The 21,809-nt window shown below is 35.6% G+C and overlaps 1 protein-coding gene across 1 annotated transcript in view; it reads right to left on the bottom strand.

Moving 5' to 3' along the window:
- Positions 1–18,924, bottom strand: part of Polr3A (RNA polymerase III subunit A) — a 42,675-nt gene extending 23,751 nt beyond the window's left edge. Inside the window, exons 1-17 of the mRNA XM_089254833.1 lie at positions 18,797–18,924; positions 15,038–15,173; positions 14,694–14,843; positions 11,218–11,377; positions 9,685–9,839; positions 7,250–7,303; positions 6,877–6,998; positions 6,678–6,777; positions 4,976–5,053; positions 2,883–3,020; positions 2,338–2,385; positions 2,003–2,106; positions 1,464–1,509; positions 1,065–1,160; positions 576–716; positions 355–424; positions 120–247 (exon numbers count right to left, since the gene is read on the bottom strand). Of these exons, the coding sequence (XP_089110959.1) occupies positions 120–247; positions 355–424; positions 576–716; positions 1,065–1,160; positions 1,464–1,509; positions 2,003–2,106; positions 2,338–2,385; positions 2,883–3,020; positions 4,976–5,053; positions 6,678–6,777; positions 6,877–6,998; positions 7,250–7,303; positions 9,685–9,839; positions 11,218–11,377; positions 14,694–14,843; positions 15,038–15,173; positions 18,797–18,840 (1,770 nt within the window). The 5' untranslated portion in view covers positions 18,841–18,924. The remainder of the gene's footprint in view (positions 1–119; positions 248–354; positions 425–575; positions 717–1,064; positions 1,161–1,463; positions 1,510–2,002; positions 2,107–2,337; positions 2,386–2,882; positions 3,021–4,975; positions 5,054–6,677; positions 6,778–6,876; positions 6,999–7,249; positions 7,304–9,684; positions 9,840–11,217; positions 11,378–14,693; positions 14,844–15,037; positions 15,174–18,796) is intronic.
- Between the last annotated feature and the right edge of the window lie 2,885 nt (positions 18,925–21,809).

The following is a 21,809-nucleotide window of genomic DNA, read 5'->3' as shown; positions in this document are numbered from 1 at the left end:
GAAGAGATATCTCTAAGTATTAACATAAGAGTAAACATTAGCATAGAATAAACCAACAGAAAAGAGGGGGGGGGATTGCATGTCAAAAACAGTAATAAATCAATAAGAATTAGACATACTCGTTGCAACGCTGGTGGGGGCAAGTGTATTACAGTTTTCAAATCTTTATCAGCCAGAATGCTAGATATCAACTGTGATGCCTCTTCTTTTGTAAAAAACACATCTTTCTGAGTCAGAAGGTAAGCACCTGAGAGAAAATTCACAGAAAAATTGATTGAACCACCAATTATGGTATTTATCATTCATACATTTATCATCCAACTTAGGAGGTAGAATACATCAGAAAAATATTACCAGTAATGAAATCTTGAATTGCCGCAATCAACGGTTCTCCATTACGAGGTGTCACTAAGTTAGATTTTATCTGAAACAAATTATATATTTTACTGAGAAAATAAATTTCCATAGCTGTATATCAATATATACTATTAATCATGCAAATAAACAGATATTTTTTTTAGGAAACAGTTGGGAAAAAAATTACAGTTTAGAAAATATGCAAGCATGTTACTTACACCCATGAGAGTGAGAGCTTCTGCCCTGGCTTCTTCTGTTTGAGGAAGATGGACATTCATCTCATCCCCATCAAAATCAGCATTGTACGGGGTGCACACACACTCATTGAAACGGAATGTCCTGTTAGGCAAAACTTTAACCTTCAAGCAATAAAAAAATGCTAAAATTATATAAATTCATAAAGTGGTGAAGGATATAACTGAAACAAAGATGGCTAAACTCCAGAGAGAATGTGGGCATGTATGACTTTTCATTCTGAGGATGTTAGAACTTATCACAGTTAATCATAAGTAGTAAAAGTGACAAACACTATTAAAAAAAAAGTTGTGCATACAACTTTACAATCATATATTAATAGCTTTAGAATAAGATTGCTGAAAAATAAAAAAAAAATATTATTCATGAATAAATTTTTCATATGAAATTCTTATTAGAGCATACTTGATGATTATGTGATTAGGGCAAGTGAAAAAATTACAAGAACTAACTGTATGTGCCATGATGCTAAGCTTATGAAGGGAGGGCTGTCTGTTAAATAGCACAACATCACCATCCAGCATATGTCTCTCAACAATGTCTCCATACTATTGGAAAAAATAATGAAAAATATATGAATTGACTATGGTGTGAAATTTAACTGTTTACATAAACAATTTTAATGTAAAACACAGAAAAGATCCATGGTGCAGTCGACACTCATCTTTGAGAACTCCGACTTGAATAATTAGTTCATAAAATCGAGTCCATGAAAATGAGCATAGACTGCACTTGAAAAATCCGAATCATGCTTTGCACTTTATCAAAAAATGTAAAGCTCACAATTTACTTCTTTAAATATCAATAAATCCTGTGTCACAAGTGAAAAATGAATAGAAAAAATTACATACCCTCAGATTTTCAGCAATAGCAGATCTTTGTCCAAATTTTAAAAATCTGAAAATCATATATTATGTTTTTCAGAAAAACATGAAATAAACATGATTCACAGCAAGTGAAAAATGATTGATACACATGCAAAGTTTAGGCACATGTATACAAATTATTCATAGTAATGAGAGCACATATTATTAAATGAGCAACTTAAATCAATATGAATATAGAGATATTCAAAATGCTATATAAGGCTACATGAATAGTCAGCAATAACTTTTCTTGTGAATCTTTATTACAGATAAAATTCTCAAAAGGGCATATTAGTGGTTTATACTTGCATAAGAGTTAACATGAATATAAAAAAAGTGGCCATGTGTCAAAAAACTGTGGTATTCATTATGAGATCTTAAACAAAAATGGAGATCAAGCAAAACTGGTTCTGTTACAAGGGATCAAGTGCAATGAGAAATTATATTTTTATCGAGTAATTTGATTATTACTTCCAAAAGAACTGATTTGGCAATATTTCTGTTAAATAAAAATGGTACATTACGATTTATGGTTATTGTCCTTTCTGATATGAGAATTTGCACCAGGATGAACTTCGGCACCATTCAAAATAAGTTTCTTCAAGAATTCTTTATTATGTCTTGTGACCTTTCAAAAAGTTATACGTACCTTGTAAATTTTATATCAAAATAATACATAGTGAAACATACAACAATTAACATACAAGGTAAAAATAAATGTCCCACACATTTTTGCACAAGCTATATGTCTTAGAGCAACCAAGGTAGTAGGTAGTGATATAGTTTTTGATAGTGTTACAATATGATATCAATGACATTATTCAAAATTGGGACTAATATAAAAATCTTGATTACTCACCACTTCAGGATATGTCAAGATCTTGGCACAATGTACAGGTATTCCTACCTTTAAATTCATTAAAAGAAAAAAAGAGCAATCAATATAAGTTTTATGCACGTGGAGAGTCAATACATAATCTCTTGACAAAAATTCACGCTCAGTCAGAAATGCCTTTAGTTTGCAGAGTATTCCAAGAGTACAATATACCAGAGTTGCCATAAAGGAATTATTTTTTATGAAAACAGATATTTTTTATTGGAGGTTTAAATAAAACACCATAGAGAAATTTCCTTTTCTTTTAAATAACTAAATCAGTAGGAAAAAATCATAGGTGCATGAGGATCGTGAATAAATCTAGCTTCAGCTACTTTATAGTTAAGAAGGCAAAACTTTCATTTATCTCCATCAATTTTTCCGTTTGCCTGGAAGGCTGGCATGAAATATAACACTAATAGGTAGTAACACACTAATAACACACTTATAAATAGGCAATACTTTGCAAAAAGTAGTGGAATTTTTTACACATTTAAAAAAAATGATTTAGTGATAAAATGACCAAGTACCTGATCTATATGTAGGTTGGGATCAGGAGATATCACAGTTCTTCCGGCAAAATCAACACGTTTTCCTGAGAGATTGCCTCGAAATCGGCCTTGTTTTCCTTTCAATCGTTGGACGATGCCTCTTGTAGGTTTTTTTGGCTATTGAAAAAATAAAAAATTGTCCATTATTGGGTGTCACCTTTCATATATTTCAGAAGCGGAAGTTTAAGACAATCAAAATTGTAATGAAGCAGAACTCTGTTCCCTCAAATTTCTCCTCTGCTTAATTAATTAACACGGATGGGTCCAAAACAACGGAAGGAGTGGGAGCATCTTACAGCATATTCAGTGACAACGAAGAGATAGATTACTGGATCTCAAAACTTCACGATCGGAATACAGTATTCCAAGCTGAAATGCTGGCCATCAAGAAAGCTGTAGAAGTGGCAACAACATTTCCGGATAATACCATAATAAAAACAGACAGCCTGTCCTCTTTGGAATCTCTCAAAGACCCACTCACAACAAATCCAATGGCCCGTGAAGTCCGTAAGCTACTTATTCAAAACAACAAAATACATTTGTGCTGGATTAAAGCTCATAACAAAGATCCAGGAAATGAGAGAGCTGACTTCCTTGCAAAGCTGGCCACCAAGGAAGGAACCCCCTATACCCTACCAATCTCTCAATCAGTATACAAAATAAAGTGGTTGCAAGAATCATTACGTCACTGGCAAGAAAGATGGGACACTGAATGTACAGGGCATAAGATTCATGAAATTCTACCAAAAGTCAGTGTACACCACTTGCCATGGCCCAGAAACATCACCATCTTTTTCACTGAACACGGACCGTTTCCGGCCTATCTGGCAAGATTCAAGATTCAAAATAGTAGCCTCTGCCTCTGCGAAAAAGAGGGAAACAATTTTCATTTCATCTCAGAGTGTCCCAAGACCAAAGAGTTCCATTTTAAATTACCAGACCAGGACAAGTGACACTCTGGAAACGACGCATCATCAGAAGTCCGATGAATGCAAATCGCATAATAAAACTTGTGAAACATCTTGAAACATACAAAACTGAATTCAGACGTCCAATTAACCGGACTGACGATTCCGACGACTCCGAATGTACTGTTTCAGAACCAAGACGAAAAATTCCTAACCAGCATCCCATGATCACAAGACTCAGGAGTAAAGAAACATCAATCCAGGCAGTCCTTCCTCCCTCGGAGATGCCCTCTACATCCCAATTACAGCATTCAGATGTGAATGTGCATGATCGATCAGTGTAAATTAGCGTGTGCTTAATCTTTTTTCTTTGGTATGTTTTATTATTATTATTTTCATTTTTCTCTTTTGTTAATCCTGATTGTATCGTGCTCAATGTTCTCTGATTTATTGTTTCCATAGAATGTATATGGTAGTTCATGGCAAATCTGTGTAAATAAGCTTTTTGTCTTTATTCTTTGGTACATAATTTTATTTCATTTTTCTTTTATGTTAATCTTGATTGAATCGTGCTCAATGTGTATGTGTGTGTGTGTGTGTGTTTTTTTTTGGATTGTTTCCACAGAATGTATATAATAGTGCATAACTAATTAGTGCAAATTAGAGTGTATTTAATCTTTTTCGATGGTTTTTATATTTTATTTTATTTTTCTCTTAGTTAATCTTGATTGTATGTATCCTCATTGTCTTCTGATGGATTGTTTCCATAGAATGTATATAATTTTTTCATTTGTTGAATAAATAGAAGATGCTCTCCGACACGACCCAGCCTCCTAGGAGGTAAAGAGAGGAAGTTGTCTTGCACAACAGCTCTGGGCGTGAGCTGTCATCAATCAATCAATCTGCTTAATTAATGCATGTAGAATATTTAAAAAAAAAGTCATTAGTTTCATTCATTGAGTTCAATTTCAAATGAGCAGTATCAATATAGAAGAAATTTATTTGAATAAATACAAAATTAAGATGCATTATGGTTCAAAACTCAAATGCTCATGAACTTTTTGATTAAAAAAACTTGATTGTGCATCATTATTCTGAAAATAGAATTTTTAGTTACTCATATTATATTAAAATTTAAAAAAAAAAAAAAGATGCATTTCTCACCTGCAGATTTAAAGGAATTCCAGACATTTCACTATTCATGTATAAACCTGATTGTAACTGTAGATAATCCCAATCTTCCTATATGAAGGGAAAGAAAAAAAACCCATATATATATATATATATATATATATGAATTCTAATTTAATTACATTAATCATAGGCCTAAGACTAATTTAGATCTTGAGCTCTCTCGCCCTCTCTATGGTATACAGATAATAATTCCACCCACACAGGTAAAAGGCTTATATCCCGGGAGGGACAGAGCCTGGGTCGTGCCTGGTCTGTCGGTATACAGATAATAGCAGGGTGATATCAAATGACACTTCCATCATAATGGTACAGCAAGTTACGAGTATAATTTTTTCCTTGAAAATTACACATATAGCTAAAAAGTTCTATCTTGAAGCAAACTTTCTGCATAAAACAATGACCATTTTAATTTGTTTCTGATTGACACAACAATACTCAAAAATAAATTAGCAGGGCATAGTATAGTGATAGGCACAGTAAGAAAGATAAAAGGATCATTGCTTAAAAGCACAGTATAAAGTTACAACTACAAACACAGACAACTTTGACTAGTAAAAAACTAAAGCTTTTGTTTGGAGAATGAGCTTTTTTGTACTTTCCAAGCCTTTAAACTGGAAATTTGCCTGCAAGTCCAAGCATATCCAGCAAATTATTTTTGTTCATAACCTGGATTACTCACGAATTGAGACACTCATGACTTAAGGTACCACATATGCCAAGTTATACAGGCTGCAGCAGAGACCACAACAAAGCTTCGCAAACAAAACTATGAGTTGATAATATATTGTGTTCATGTGATATAATAACTGAAAACAAGGGTTCTATAACATTTTACTGGGCTGTACCCCTATTAACCCTTTGTGACTGGCAAATTTCTCTGATAGGAGTATCAGCTAGTCAGAGCAAATTTAGCATTTCTGAGTTATTTCTCCCAAAAAATGTGCTGCCTTTTGGCCAATTTTCCCCACGAATATAGGAAATTTCCTACGAGTTACCATCACTGCTAGTCTCATTTGCCATGCCACTTGCCAGGAAATCATGAATGACATCATGCCGCCAGGCTGGCAGCACCGACTTTAAAGATGACTTGCGAATGCCGCTACTGTGATGCCATCGACCGCTAAGGGTTAACCTATGATTTCAATTTTCTCACTCCTTTGAATCATCAATATATCATAGAACATTTTCTAACTCCTAACCAAAGTAAGAACTAACTAAGTAACTAACCCAGAAAAAACAAAAATAAAGGTTTAGGCCGATGTCAGACAAGCGAGATTATTGCCACACTGAAGTTGATGGAAAACAACCATTTGCCAGACAAGCACTGTTTTTCATGGAGGAACTTGTTTCGTTATAGACAACAACTGCCTGTTTGCAAAGTACTGCATGATTTTTATCGTCCATGATTGACAAGCACAACTCTACTTTGTTTTTATTTCCCAAAGCGTACAGCAAAAATGATACAAGTGTGCAGTTAACACTCCTCATTTCCCCACTAAAATCGAGAGAAATGTCCAATAATTCCAAAGAGCGGGAGGAAAGGTGGAAAAATCTGTCTCTGGCCTAAATTGGAGATGACACGCTTGGAGGCACATTTTTTTCAGGAATTTCAAATTTGCAATAAAATGATCATACAGAAATGAAAATGAGAAATGCATTCTCACTAAATCACCATGATCATCTCTACTTTAGCACCGCTTGCCATGTGTTTCCGCATGACTGCATTCAACAATGAGATTTCTGAAAGTTTAACAGTCATGTCATCTTCATTTCTGAAAAAAAGACAAAATAGTTGTTAAATAATAAATACGAGGGAAAAGATTCAAAGCAACAATACAAAAAATCGAGAGAGCATGAATATTCTAACATACGTTCCCTGCTTCAGCTCAGATATAACAGAAGGCCTTATGCATAGAGGAGGAGCAGGTAGGCGTGTCAAAACTAAATATTCTGGACGACCTCTTTTTGCATCCATCAACAGAAATGGAATGTCCTACATCAAAAGATGTCTGATTTTAAAAAATGCATGAAATCAATGGGAAAAAATTTAGATGATAAATAGTAATTGTATGTGACCTTGTCCACCATATAGAACTAAGTGGTGAGCTATATCTAATACAGATTTAATGTTTTAATTTTAGACTACAGTATGATAGTAAAATATATAACTTGACTCAAAAACGATAAATTTCAAATTTTAAGCAAACACATAAAAAACAATGTAAATCAGTATCACAAGCTTACCTCATCAACTATCTTGAGAAAAAGCTTGTGTACCATTGCTGGGTTGAGGATTGTCTATATAAGATTGCAATAAAATAATATTAGAAGCACAGTTTGGTTCTCATAGTACTTTGATAACATGATTCATACAATCATTAGCTATTATCCAAGCTAATTAGGACCAAGTTGGTTCTTTTGAATTGGACCACTTTTTTTCTTGTCTGAAATTTTTCACCAACACATTAATGATGGAATCATCAGTTTTAAGAAGGGAATAAGTCCAAAAATCAAGTTGTTGAGAAATATAGAAAAAACCCGGTAAGTGTGAGTGGTATATTAACTTTTTAAACCTTACGCTTTTTCAAAATCCTATATATCTGCCTCTAAGGACTGATTTTTGTTTTTTTTCTTACCACTCACGTGTAAAGCAAACTTAACAGATTTTTAGTTTTGAGCAGTGTTTTTCAAAGTAGGCAATATCGCCCCCTGGTGGGCAGTGGAAGGGTCCGGAGGGGGGAATGGAAGCTATGGATTTAACATAGTATCCTACCGGTTCACTTGAATTGGGGGCGAGGAAAGAAAAAAAATTTCTGAAGAAAGACTGAAATCAAGTCCTAAAATAAAAAGTTTGGGCAACTATGGTTTATACAAAGGTTTTTGACAACTGGCTGTAGCGAACATGAATTTTTAGAAAGAGAGAAAATTCAACTGCTTTTTGTGGGGAATCGAACCCACATCCTTTCACTTTCCAGGTGAACGCTCTAGACCACTAGACTACAAAGGCAACAAATCTCTCAATCTTTCCTTGGAGCTCGTGTGCACTCAAAGGAACCATCCATGGACTGCAGAATCTGACTCAGGCCAAGCTCACAAAACTATCTATGGTTTAGAGTACAAAAGTAATTTTGCCATTTTTGGTCTGTATTCCTTTCTTAAAACTGACAATCCAATTCAACTTCATCATATATTTTCTCTCTCTCCATCTCACCTCAATTGCAGGGCTGGTATTCTGAGGAATGAAAGGTAGCCCTCACAGGTAAGTTTTACACTACAGGGTGTATGGGGATCAAATGTTATTGTAAATTAGTTCCTACACTTTACAAGATATTGGAAAGGATAAGAAAAGTATATGTGTTACTGCTAAAGCTCGAAAGTCATTAATGTGAACATTACCTAGCTAATTTGTAGATTAACTGATTTGATACCTATATAATCTGTAGGATAACTGATTTCTGCACTTTAGCGGTTAACATATAAACTGAAAGCAGCACTTGAAATGTTTTTGTAAAAAAATTCAGTGCAGTTCCACATGTGCTCCTTTTGTTGCCCAAATGAAAAATGGTCCATTGACTATATCACGTAAAAGTGTACACAGCACATTGATTTTGAAATTGTTAAAATCAATGGGAATTTTCTGAACTCTAATTTCGACACAATTGTTCTTACTAACCCGGTTGGACACATGGAATGTGGCCTCATCTGAAAAAAATGATCCTGGAGTGGAAATGCCATGATGCAAATTCCTACTTTGAAATATTTAATACAAGTTAATTAACAGTAAAATACTATGCAATTATATAGTCACTTCTAATAGTGGTTCCCAACTTTGAGGCGCAAAGTTGGGAACCACTTTGTTTTGCTTTGTTGGGAACTTTTGGTTCGAGCTGATCTCGCCGTAAAAAAGTCTTGCTACAGACACAGCAACAGCCTTAGAACGGCAAAATCTTCAATCATTACACTTCACTCATAGTTTGAAAAATAGACAGCAGATGGCAGTACTATAAAAAAAGCATAACACAGAAACAAGCTTCACATTAGGTTCACAACATGGACACGCACATTCTAACATGTACCAATTTGTTAGAAATTCCACAGAGGAATATGGACGAGGTGTATGTGTGATCTAGTAGTAGTAGTCACTTCTAATACATTGCAGACACAGTCAAGTACCAATCGTTGCTTACATGACATAAAATCGCCATGCCATAACATGCCTTGTTTTTTCTGATATCTCTTTTTCTGATATCTGTGTTCCGAAGGTACAATAGAAATCGGGTTAACTGCTGATGAGAGCTGACATGTATACAGAACAATCTGCACGTTCTCCTATGATGATATTTTTCTCTTTGCTTGTAACAATGGCACTTTCAGGAAATTTTTCATCAAATTCCTAGAGTTGGGTAACCAAATTTTTTGAATAACGTCACCCTATTTTAATAACCCTAACATAATTTTTAACGATTGTTTGAAATTAGTGACATTCGATCCGGACACCCTGTGTATTTAAAATATAGATTAGCATCGAAAACTACAGTTGTAGAAAACTGCTTGTAACATATATTAGATGACATGCACATTATGCAAGTAAACACATGATCAGTACATATATATTGATTTTTAGGGGTTGGTTTTCACAACATAAGGTCAAAAAATTAAACTCTGAGGGTTTTTGTTACCTGTGAAGTTTTTTTCAAATGGTTTTCTATTTCCTTATTGTGACGAACTGCATCATCAAACTCAGTCATGTGTTGTAGAAAGCCGACACCACCCTTCTTTTCTTTCTTATACTTGTCATGAACAATTTTCAACATTGCACATTTTTTCACCTGACCTGAAATGAAATAGTTTTCAAGATTTTTCCTGTTTTCTTTTTGTAACAGAATTGAAATAAAGAATCGAAACACTCTAATTTCAAAATTTCTTTCTCTTTTCAGATTTGAGATATTTAAGGGTAAAACAGCTCTGATAAGTGCAGACTAAATGATAACAGCAGCACATACCATAGCTTCCAACTTTAGAGAATGAGAATTCAGGAAATTTTGCACAAAAACAAATATAGAAGGGATTTTTGAAAAAGATGAAGAATTTTTATTCCTTTAGTGAAAGTAAAATTGTAGGGAGTTTTTATAAGTGAGAGTAAAATCTTTGATGTTTTTCCTCAGTGGAAAAACGTGACAATGTACAAGACATCACTAATTATTACATAGCAGCACCAAGTCTGCCAGATTTCGTCTTTATCTCCCAAAATCAAAAAATTCTAGTATCGCCTGATTTTAACGAAAGTATGAAATAGACTTTACTTTTAGGAAAAAACTCTTTCCAAAGAATACCCAAAAAAATACTGTTACATTTGTTTTCTTTTTTCCAAAATTATATCATAAGCATAACAGATTGTCACCGTCAAGTCAAATAAAAAAAAGTAAAATTATCTGTCATTACACTCAAATCAAATCATGCGAACAAGAGGAATGTATGGTCATTACAGCAAACTGATGCTGGAAGTTTGGCAAATTTTGATTCTTTTCCTCATAAAAATGACAAATTGTTTTGCGGATTTGACTCAATGGTGTTTATATATTAGGGTGCATAGCTAACAGCACAAACCCCAAATTACAGGACAACCGTGAGTCCTAGAGGCATACAGTACTTCCAATTAGAAAAATTATCCAAATAATGTGTGGATATATTAGATTAATATATTTTAAATTAATTTTTTTCAGCCACCTTTTTGGGCGATTTCCCAATTGTGTACACAAAACATAAAATATAATTTACATTTTTCAAGTTAATTAAAAAATTGAAATAAATGAATCAGTTTAAAAGTAATTAATTTAATTTGAAAAATAACATCAAGTAAAAACTGAAAATTAATTTAATTTTGATTTTTTAAATAGAAAAATTTCAAGTTCTTTCTACTAATGCATAACTTTAAATTTGCGTTTATAGCAGGAACAAAAAGCGCCTTTCCAAATTTTGCTCCTCCACTGGACAAAACCTGGCTATGCCACTGCTACAAAGCCAATAAATTATTTTTCCTTAGAGCTCGTGTGCACTGAATGAGGCCGTACATGGACAGTCAGACCTAACTGAGGTGAGGCCAAAGCTGAGAATTTCTAACACTGCCACCATGTGGGGACTTATCCGAAGATGATGCCGGAGAGTGGCATCATCTTCAGATAAAAAGTACTAATAGCTAAAAATGAAATTACCATTCAGTTCCAAGCAGAAACAACAGACAGACTTCTTGGTACAGAGGTTAGTTATTTGCTTGCGAAGTGCTTTCTTTTGCAAGTATCCCAAATTAGGGTTCTTTAGGGAATCACCAAACTTTTTACGTTCTTCTGGTGTAAGCAAAACTCTGCTGCAAGACTAGAAAGAAAAAAAATCCATGTTGAATAATGTGTGTTGTTTGAAATTCAGACCAATAAAAGATAAGTGTAATTAATTATAAACAGTGAACACTGAATATCCATCTGTCTGGTGAACATTTCCATCAGTAGACAATTATTTTTTTCTTTTCTATGGGCCATTAATGTAAAAAACATTGGTTAATGTTTCAATCCAACATCAAGGACCAAAGTTGAGAAAAAATTTTTATTCAAAAAAAAAAAAAAAACTCACAAGAAAACACTGGGTTTCTTGCAGTGAACAATGGCTCATCCTCTTCAGTGGTGGATTTCATTGAATTTTATAGGAACATCATGGAAGATTTGTGCGTACACTACTGAAGGGGTTAATTAACACACAGCGCAGTATATTTCTTTACAACAATAAACCCAAATTTTCACAAAATTTGTGACCGAAACAAAAATAGTCATTGCTTATGTATAATTTGATATGCTGAACATGAATTTAAACCATAAAACCTGAATCAGTAATGGCTTTCTCCAAAATTGCACAATTAAATACACGTATAATAACACAATATCTTAAATTGAAACACAGGACGAGTATAAAGGAAAAACAAATACAGCAGACTCTCGCTAATCCGGCACATATTAAACCAGGGTGTGCTGGATTATTGAAATCACTGAATTACTAGAACTTAATTGAAAAAACACATTTAAATAACAAACTTCTGTGCACAAACATGCAGTGACTTTTTTTTTAAATTTTCTATATATGCGCGCAAAGAAAATCCACCTAAAAACACAGGATTACCAAACGGACCAGACCAGTGCACGACCAGATTATTGTCTACAGTATACAGAAAAAACACACATAAAAAGAAGCACACCATTAATATGTATAAAAACACAATACAAATACATAGAAATACAAATGTATTGTAGCATAATATGTCTGCGTCTGACACATAGGCCTACTTCATTTTGCATTGTGCTTGCATCAGACATAAGGAGGATGTCTAACAATTGTCTAACAGTAGTCATTCAAGCATCCATGTTGACTATTTTCCCTGGAAACATTGTTCTATGGACCTTACCAAAATACCACTCATAAAACACTTTTTAAACATTTAACATGGAGATATCTCCACAACAAGAGCCAATAAAACATTTTCATGGTGATATTTATGTTCAGCAGGTCACACACAAAATGATTCAGAATTGCATTTTCATGTTGGATACAATTTCACTGTAGTCAAGTGTAATCAGTGGTAAATCAGGTTCTACCTTTAGAAGGATAACACAACTGCATGGAGGCAAGGAATTACTGAACGTGTGTAATGTGAAGGTGGGCGGGGGATAATAGTCCACTTTTTCCTCCTCGTATCCATCTATGTCTGTCTTGTAGATGGATTTTAGGATTTCAGCAACAATACAAATGGTGTATAAATGGTTACAAATTTAAGCAAAGAATACACCAATGACCCATGATGTTTTTATACTGAGTCACAGTCCTTCACTGCAGTGTTCAGTATTTTTCTAAATGGGCAATATCATCCCTTGGGGGCAATGGAATAAGGTAAGTGCACCAGTAGTAAGCCACTGGGTTTAAAAATTGAAAAAAAAAAGATTTCAAGAGATCAAAGATTAATATTAAAAAGAAAAAGTCTGAATACTTTGAGCTCTTTTCCACCATATACAACTTACATTGTTTTAATTTGCAGTTTGTGTTGAAGCTGAATGAACTTCTTGAAAAGCGGGTGAAAAGGGAGTATTGTTTCAGCTGATTCTTAGCACTTTTCTTAAGACGTATGTTTGTGTTAAATATCCCCCTCCTCAGACAGTACATTTTATTTTGTTTTTAAAGTTCATTATTTCAGGTCAGTACATTCTGAATATTTTATCCATTCTGGTTTAAAGAGAAAATATCAATGGCGCATAAAATTAAAGGGGTGGCCCACTTTAGGGTCAATGTGAGATTTTCTAATTGTACCAACAGTGGGACGCATGACCATATTGCAGTTAATAAACCATGCTAGAGATATAATGCCCTTTATACACAAACTAAGTGCTATTGCTGGGCATATAACATACATTACTGGGCATTAAACATCCCTTTTTTCTTTCAAAAATGCTCTTTTCTGGACAGATATGCAGGTATTTGCACGACAAAAGAACAAAAACAAAACGAAAAAGTCGAGCCACAATTTCTACAGTGCTACCTTTCAAATATATCAGTATTTTAGAAAAAGAGCACAAGACACACTAAAGCTTTAGAGGTAGACGAAATCAAGAGTGAAAACAAAGAAAACAAGTCAGAAGAAAACTTGAATCTTCAGTGATTTTGTGTCACTTTTAGGTCAAAAAAGTGTTCAAAAGCACATTTAAGTATGGTTCAGAAAACAAAAGGGAAAAATGATATGTATATTTGTTCAAGGTTTGAGATCAAGAAATAATAAAAGTTTTATTTGAGTATTAAATGTGTGTGTGTTCCATATAACATTTCCAGATATTATTGCATCATAACCACAGCTACAATAAAAAGTTCACCACCGTGTTTATTTTTTTTATGAAAAAATTACTGGTACAAGAGAGTGAACTAAATAGTTATTCAATGAAATTTAGCGTTATTAGCAGCATCCCTATTAAACTTATTATATTATTTTTCTTAATTAATGTTATTTCTTATAGTTATGTTAATAATTAAATCGAAGTATAAATTTTGTTTTTTTAATTAGAGTTTTTTGTGCCACTCTTCTTTCTTTCTTTCAAACCCAGAACAACTTAAGTCTACTGCCACGGGCAATTTACTACCATACGAGTTGTGCCAGAATTGTATGTACCTAACAGTCTGTGTGTGCATATAACTTTGTGTCTGAATTATCAGAACTGCCATCTATATTTCAGAATTGAAGTGAGTAAGTGTAATCTTTCTTCCAAACTGAGCACCACTAGATTGTAAATTTTCCATGACAATTACAATTACCTCACAGGAGAGTGGGTATGAAAAAACATTTCCTGTACCAGGGAATGATGAGACAAGTTTAGAAGATTGTTCTACAACATAAAAGTATGTGTTTCTATAGGCGCAGACTTTAGATGGTGTGGACAAGAGTACCGATTGTGAAGTCTGTGGTGAATAGTGTGTAATGTATGTACCAAGAAATTTTGCTAGAATGAATATTTACTTGGACCCTAATCATATTTCTCAATACTCAATAATTAAATAGGGATATGCTCAAATCAAAAATGGAAAGAAATGTCACAAATTTTTGTTAGGACATGACAGCACAAAAATATAATCAAAACACCAAATGCGAAAAATATATCAAATATACCTTGCATATAGTTTGCAGTATTGTTATGACTGATCGAAAATAACCAATATGGAATACTGGAAGCGCATAATCAATATATCCAAAGTGTCCGATGCAGTCAGGCTGATCCTTGCCACACGTTTCACACTTCTGATTCTTCTGACTGGTACCCTGAAGGATTGATATAAAGGACACAATCTTAGTTGTGGTTTGCATTACAAAAGAAATCGGCACAAATTAATAGAAGAAATTGGCACATGCTTTTGCTTAACACATCACTCAGGTGAAAGAGAGTGAAATATTAAAGTCACTTTTTTCTTCTTATATAATGGGTAGTCTATATATATATATATGAATATGGTTACCATTTTATGATCTAGCACGCCAAATGCTGCTGGTTTACGAATAGGCGAAGGCTCGTACAAGTTATGAGTGACAACAGCGACGTGGGACTGTTGCTTCATTTCAGATGGACTTTGTATGCTAAATGTCATGTGGCTTCTAAAATAATACATCAAAAACAAAATTAGTAAGTTCGTCTAAACAACGAAATGTACAGTATTCATATAGTTGAAGCAAAATATAGGCCTATAAGCCTCACACACACACATAATACGATACTACTTCATCAAACACAAACTCTGGCCATATTACTATATTGCAATTTAGGCTACTGCCATTAATTAGATGGGTTGGAAACGAAGACGCTATTCATCGGTGGTCACCTAAAGCTCATTAGGGGAAATATCTTATTTATATCCTCCCTCGGGTTTGAACCTGGGACCGTGACAGCAACCTCCACGGCGGTAGACAAGCATCTTACCACCATGAGGAGAACATACAATAATAGTGTCTGCAATGATAAATCTGTCTATAGCAATATTTTCTACGATTCCAGCGGAATTCCTATTTAATAGGAAATAGCACAAATTCTCAAACCGTCTGCAATGATAACCTGTGTCTTTAAAAATATTTTTCTAGGCCCCTGCAGTATCATTATAAACAGATTTAACTGTTATCAGAAATGTTACTCAAGGGTTGTCCTTTTCTAACTATGGTAAAAACACACAGAATACATAAAAAAATGTATAGGCCAGCGCTTGACAAATCACAAAAAAATCTGGGAGCCAGAAAAATTTTTTAGGAGTCAATAATCTTTTTTCAAAGAAAAACAGGTTCCAAATAACGTTCCTTTAAACTTTTCCAGGGCGTAGCGGCCGAACACATTTGGGGCACCAAAATGTGTGCTTGCTGCAGCTTACTAATTATCTACGGCAGTGGTTCTCAACCGGTGCTCCGCGTGCACCTCCCAGGGGCTCTGCGGCGATTCGCGGAAAATAAAATGAATCGGTAAATTTGATAGATAAGTAAATAAGGGAGGCCTACAAGGTTCTGCCATAAAAATTATGCACAAAAAGGGGCTCCTCGAGTAAAACAGGGCTCCACAATAGAAATTGTATACTGACAAGGACTCCTCGAGTAAAACAGGGCTCTGCCATAGAAATTACATACTGAAAAGGGCTTCGCGAGTCAAAATGGTTGAGAACCGCTGATCTACGGGATTGGCAGTTTTTGATGGTTTATATAAATAAATAAACCACACATGCACCTCGCCCATAAACTGACAGTTTAAACTGTCACTTCAACTGCATTGTGACTGGTTTGATGGGTTACTATAGCTAACGTGGACATAATTATCACGGAAAAATATGTCAACTTGGCAATGACTTTGAATCATATCTTTTCTTATCAGACTTTGGCTAATGATCTCTGACCACTTCACAAACTGGCTGGTCAAAAAGCCCAACATTCGGACATTGGCCGAGTCAATATTCAACAAAATTGGTCAATTTGCAAACTGATCAATTTCGGGTGTTAGTAGTAACATGAGTAGTGGAGTATGAAAAAAAAATAAAACATGTGAGCGGGACCCCCACTACATGTTGGTGGAAGCAGAAATCTTGGCGCCAATAAGGGTACTCAGGACCATAACCAGAAACCAAAATTTATTGCCGTTTTGGGGGGGGGGGTCTGTATGCATTTTGGCACCAGCTCAACGTTTTTTTTAAAGGAAAAAGAGTAAACTCAACATCTGTCCTATTCCAGCGCCCCGGAAACATATACCTCCCCTCTTTCCTGTCCTTCTTTAGTTGCAGCTCTTGTCAACCGTTCTATAAAAATTTTCAACTATACAATCAAGTGCTCTTAAAATTTTAGAATATTCTACCGCAGTGTTTCCCAACCTAGGGGGTCCGCTTGATCATTTCCATATACTTTACTACCATTACGTAAACAACACATTTCATACTGTGAAATTATAATTTACTCAATTTTCTATACTATGCAAATTATATAAAAAAAACAATACATTTTGGGTTTTCTGCAGGGCAGGCATGTTCCTGCCCTGCAGAAGGTTGAGACTGACGAGGTGCCATCCCGGGGCGATTCTTATAATTTTTTCTCCCACACAATAAATCAACTGCAGAAGGGCTGTGCCACGGGATCCTCCAGAGGGACCTTGCTGAGGAATGTGAAGGGGCATGCATGGTTTCTCCAATGGTGGGGCTGATATGACTCACAGTCCGGGATGGTTCTCATAACTTTTTTTTATTTTTCACAATATAAATTCACTATACACAGGGGTGAGACATAAAAGATCCAGGCCTATGGACCCCGCTGCAGGATGTGAGGGCCATGCCCATGGGATTGCTCCAAATTAACCTTCGCCACAAGGGGTTAGCGATATCAAAAAAGTTGGGAAACATGGTTCTAGTTGATGATGGGAAAACAAATTGTACACTGTAATGGCAATGTGTTGGCAAAGATGTACAGCAATACTTTTATTCACGAAACACGTTAGGATTAAGTTTGTATCGAGAGACAAAGAATATGATGGTCAGTGTGGTGTATACGGAGTGGCGAACATGGGAAATTCCTTTATTCTACATTAATACAGAACAACTCTACGTTAACATGTGAAGCTGACAACCCTTCATTATGAAGGTTAAAATCGAACTCCCAGAGAATGTCTTTGTGTCTCTCGATAAAATTTATAAAACCATTACTGTACATCCTTGTCAATAGATTGCCTGTTACAACACTTAAAAACAATGTAATATTTGGTCATTTTTAGTGGTGCCCCTCAGCACAAGCTTATTTTGCTTAATGGTTAATCACGCCCCGCCTATACTTAAATAAATAGCAATCAAACATATCGAATTGATGTTTATATAGGGGTCATTCAAATATTATTTACCCATGCTTAGTTGACCCCTGGCTAAGGGGCCGTTCAAGTATTATGTCATCATCGATGGAGAAGAGGGTTTCCAATTTGAGTGACTTTTGATCACAAGGTGGGGGGGCGTTTGGATGATGCTTACGCCATCAACCACCCTTTATGAAAATATGAGTTGAATTCAGAGGGGCAGAGCTGATGACGAAATTTTGCTGACAAGGGTGGGGGGTCAAAAATGGCTAAAAATTTGCTTACGTAATACTTGAACGGCCCCTAAAGCCAGGTTCTCCTAGGAGCAGGTTTCCTGTGCCGCGCGCAACGTGATTCGCCCAGCGCGACACGCCGTCCACTCACCAGTAAGAAAAGCAGCATGACTCTTTTCCTACAGAGCGCAATACGCCTCACGACAGCGCTTTACGTCGGGCGTGATTGGCCGACTGCTTCTGGAGTAGTCAAATGCGTCGTGCGCCGCGGTTTTGCCGATATTCTCTTCACTCTTGTGTGTTTTCTTTTCCTTCCCTTCAAACCGGAGCATGCAGACGACAGAGTAGCTGATGCCAAAACCATATACTTTATATAGCCGCCCTGATCTGATGCGCCTCGCTAGGAATACACAAACGCGTAGCGTGATTGTGTAACTTAAGTCACGAAACGTCGCGATGGGAAATGATCAGATTTTTAGACATTTCGGACCTCCCTCGTCAGCAGCTTAGAATATTTCATATCTTCAAAAATGGTAGTTGATGACATACGCAACCTTTAAACCCCACCTCCCCCTTGTCATCAAAAGTCAGCAAATCCGGAACCCCCTTTCCCCCCTCGATACTGACGTAATATTTGAATGACCCCGTACGAAATAAATAAGAATGTCGAAAGCTTTTTAATTTACATTTTCATCGCGACGTTCGTCTCGCGAAACTGTTCCTTCACCATGTTGGAGCTCTTTCTTTTTTCTCCTCCCGTTGATAAATAACTAACAACGTTTTCTTCTCTTCACGGCTCCCGCATCCGCATTGTTTGGAAAATAAACACAGACGGCCTGGACCAGACAAGAACTTCCACCTTTTAAAAAAAATAACCGAAGCAGAAAATGCAAGCCAGTCAAGTCAAGACAACGAAAGGGAGGGAAAAAAAAAAAAAAAAAAGAGTAGTCAACTTGTGCAATACCTTCTAAAGAAGAAGGTATTCTGCTCTAGAAGGTATTGACTTGTGCTGCTATCTAGTAATCATAATTTCCATTGAAGATTGCGACTATTGATGGTTTTGAAATAAGAAACTTTCCTGGCACAGAGGGATACAACAGAAAAACGGCGACATGACTACAGAAAAACATTACTACCGCAGGGGGTCCCGCGCTGAGGGGTTAGCTCACCATCCCCTCTGTCAATAAAAAAAAAGGCTGCCGTTCGGATTCGGAAATTTGCATTTTCGATTTTTTTTTCTCGAAAGGTTTCGGTCAATTCGCCCTCGTGTGCAGAAAATGACCGTGGTTGGTGCGATAAAAATGTTCAAATGAAATTGCTACGTCACAATTTGGCTGGCATATATTTCTTGGGAAAAATTTGGGTCATCGGGATCTCAAGTACGGGAAAATACGGGCATTCGCCAATCATTGCCAAAAATTATGCTAAAGTAAAGTTGCCAATTACTACTGAAATCCTCCTAAAAGCCTTCAGCTTATATTACTATAGGTGGGGAGGGGAAAAGGGAGGAAGGATCCGCCACGATGACATTAAACATCGAACGCAAGGATATTACGTTATTATGTGGCGTGCATGGGCGAAATACGGGGTGGGGGCATTGCTCCCCTTTCCCCCCCCCCCCATCCCCAGCGCCAAAGGTGGAGTCGACTGATTTAATGCATATACGTATATATGAATTTACATCATCATCATCATCGTGCCCCCCCCCCCCAATACTTCCAAGTCTATCTCCACCTATGGTGGCGTGTTTAATGCACAGTTCGTGTCAGGCAATTTCCTCATTGAAATGTACTGTTCAATCTCTAAATATTGTCTTCTAAAGATTAGAAAACGATAGAGGAAAGACAAAAAAAAAAAAGATTAAATTATTCCTTTTTCACCTTAATGCTGAAATAACTTCTTTCATTAATTCTAAAATTATTTCTTTCATTAATTCTAAAATTATTTCTTTCATTAATTCTAAAATTATTTCTTTCATTAATTCTAAAATTATTTCTTTCATTAATTCTAAAATTATTTCTTTCATTAATTCTAAAATTATTTCTTTCATTAATTCTAAAATTATTTCTTTCATTAATTCTAAAATTATTTCTTTCATTAATTCTAAAATTATTTCTTTCATTAATTCTAAAATTATCTCTTTCATTAATTCTAAAATTATTTCTTTCATTATATTTCAAAATGGAAGTTATTCCAGATCTAGGATAACTCCTTTCATCAATCAATTCTGGATTTATTTCTTTCATGAAGGCTGAAATTATTTATTTTATTAATGCTGGAATCATTTCTTTCATTAATTTTGGAATAACTTTTTTCATCAATTCTTGAATTATCTCTTTCATTCATCCTAGAATTTTTTCTTCCATCAATTATCATTTCAATTATTTATGGAGACTTATTTCTTCCAATACTTCTGGTTTTGTTTTTTTTTATTAATTCTGGCACATTATGCCATTCATTAATTCTGAAATGATTATTTCCTTAATTCTTGCATTATCTCTTATATTAATTCTGGAATTATCTCTTATATTAATTCTGGAATTATCTCTTACATTAATTCTGCAATAATCTTTCATTAATCCTGAATTATTTTTTCATTAATTCTGGAATAATAATTGCAAATTTTCGAAAAGAATAAACAATCCCTTCCTTCCACATTTCTCTTGGAACTCTTATGGATGTCATGTATAAGAAAATAACGGTTATTGCGCTGACATTAAACACGTCACGTGATCTTCTGAGGAATAATGTTTGTAAGAATGACCGTTTCTAAGAACTGCCTAGTAGCTAACGTCATTCTCTTTCCAGTAATAAAGCTCGATGCTTAAAAGTCATCAATGGTGTAAAATAAAGCACTGCTACCAATCATGCCTATAACTAGGTTGGAGCAACCGGGGCGATATCCTGGGGTGTTCAGCCAAAAGGAGGGAATGCACAAAAAAAGAACACTTATTTTGCATTTTCCTTAGAAGTTTTGAAAGTTACTCGTATGAAATGATCTGAAAAATGAGAGGAAAGGAGGGTGGTTTTGTAACCCCCCCCCCCCCCACTCCGCTTGGCCACCGCTCTAGGGAGGGCACAAAATCCGAGTTGAAAAAGCGAAAAAAAGTGTGACATCAAGGTGTCAAAAAGAGATCCCACGGGTAGAGATTTTCTGTGAGCCGCCCCTGAGGAGGGCAGGGGAGAAGCATCCTCCTTTTAATGAGCAGAATCCTTTGAAGGGGTCCCCAAGCAAAAATCTTCAAGAAGTCGAGGAGTTGGCTTCGAGAAGGCTGGCAGGGCTTCAACTCAAGGACCCGGGACAATTCCTCTTTTTTGCACTATAAATTCACTATAAAAGGGATCGGGCAAAATCTATTGACCCAACCAAAGATCCTAGAGACCCTGCTGCTGCAGGATGTGGTGGCCATGCTCAGGACCCATCTTTCGAGGGCCTGTTACACCATGCACCCTACGTACGTCTCAGGGGGGTTGCTTAACCTTTTGTGTTCTAATTGTGACAATAAGATGAAGACCACTGATCCCATATGCATGAGCTGAGATGGAATTGAACTTCTGGAGAAGGGGGCCCCACGGCCAACGATGATAATGGTTAAATGATGATGTCGGGTGTTTCTCCCATCCCATGACTCACCCTATTTTCGCTCATGCCAGACCGTGTCCCGGTGAGGTTTATTTCAAAACGGTGAAAATTCATCA

The sequence above is a fragment of the Pholcus phalangioides genome, unplaced genomic scaffold (genome assembly GCF_987345545.1).
Source record: "Pholcus phalangioides strain wild (caught in Gottingen) unplaced genomic scaffold, Ppha-v1.0 ptg000042l_1, whole genome shotgun sequence".
Lineage (NCBI taxonomy): Eukaryota > Metazoa > Arthropoda > Arachnida > Araneae > Pholcidae > Pholcus > Pholcus phalangioides.
This window is presented reverse-complemented; position numbering and strand designations above follow the sequence as displayed.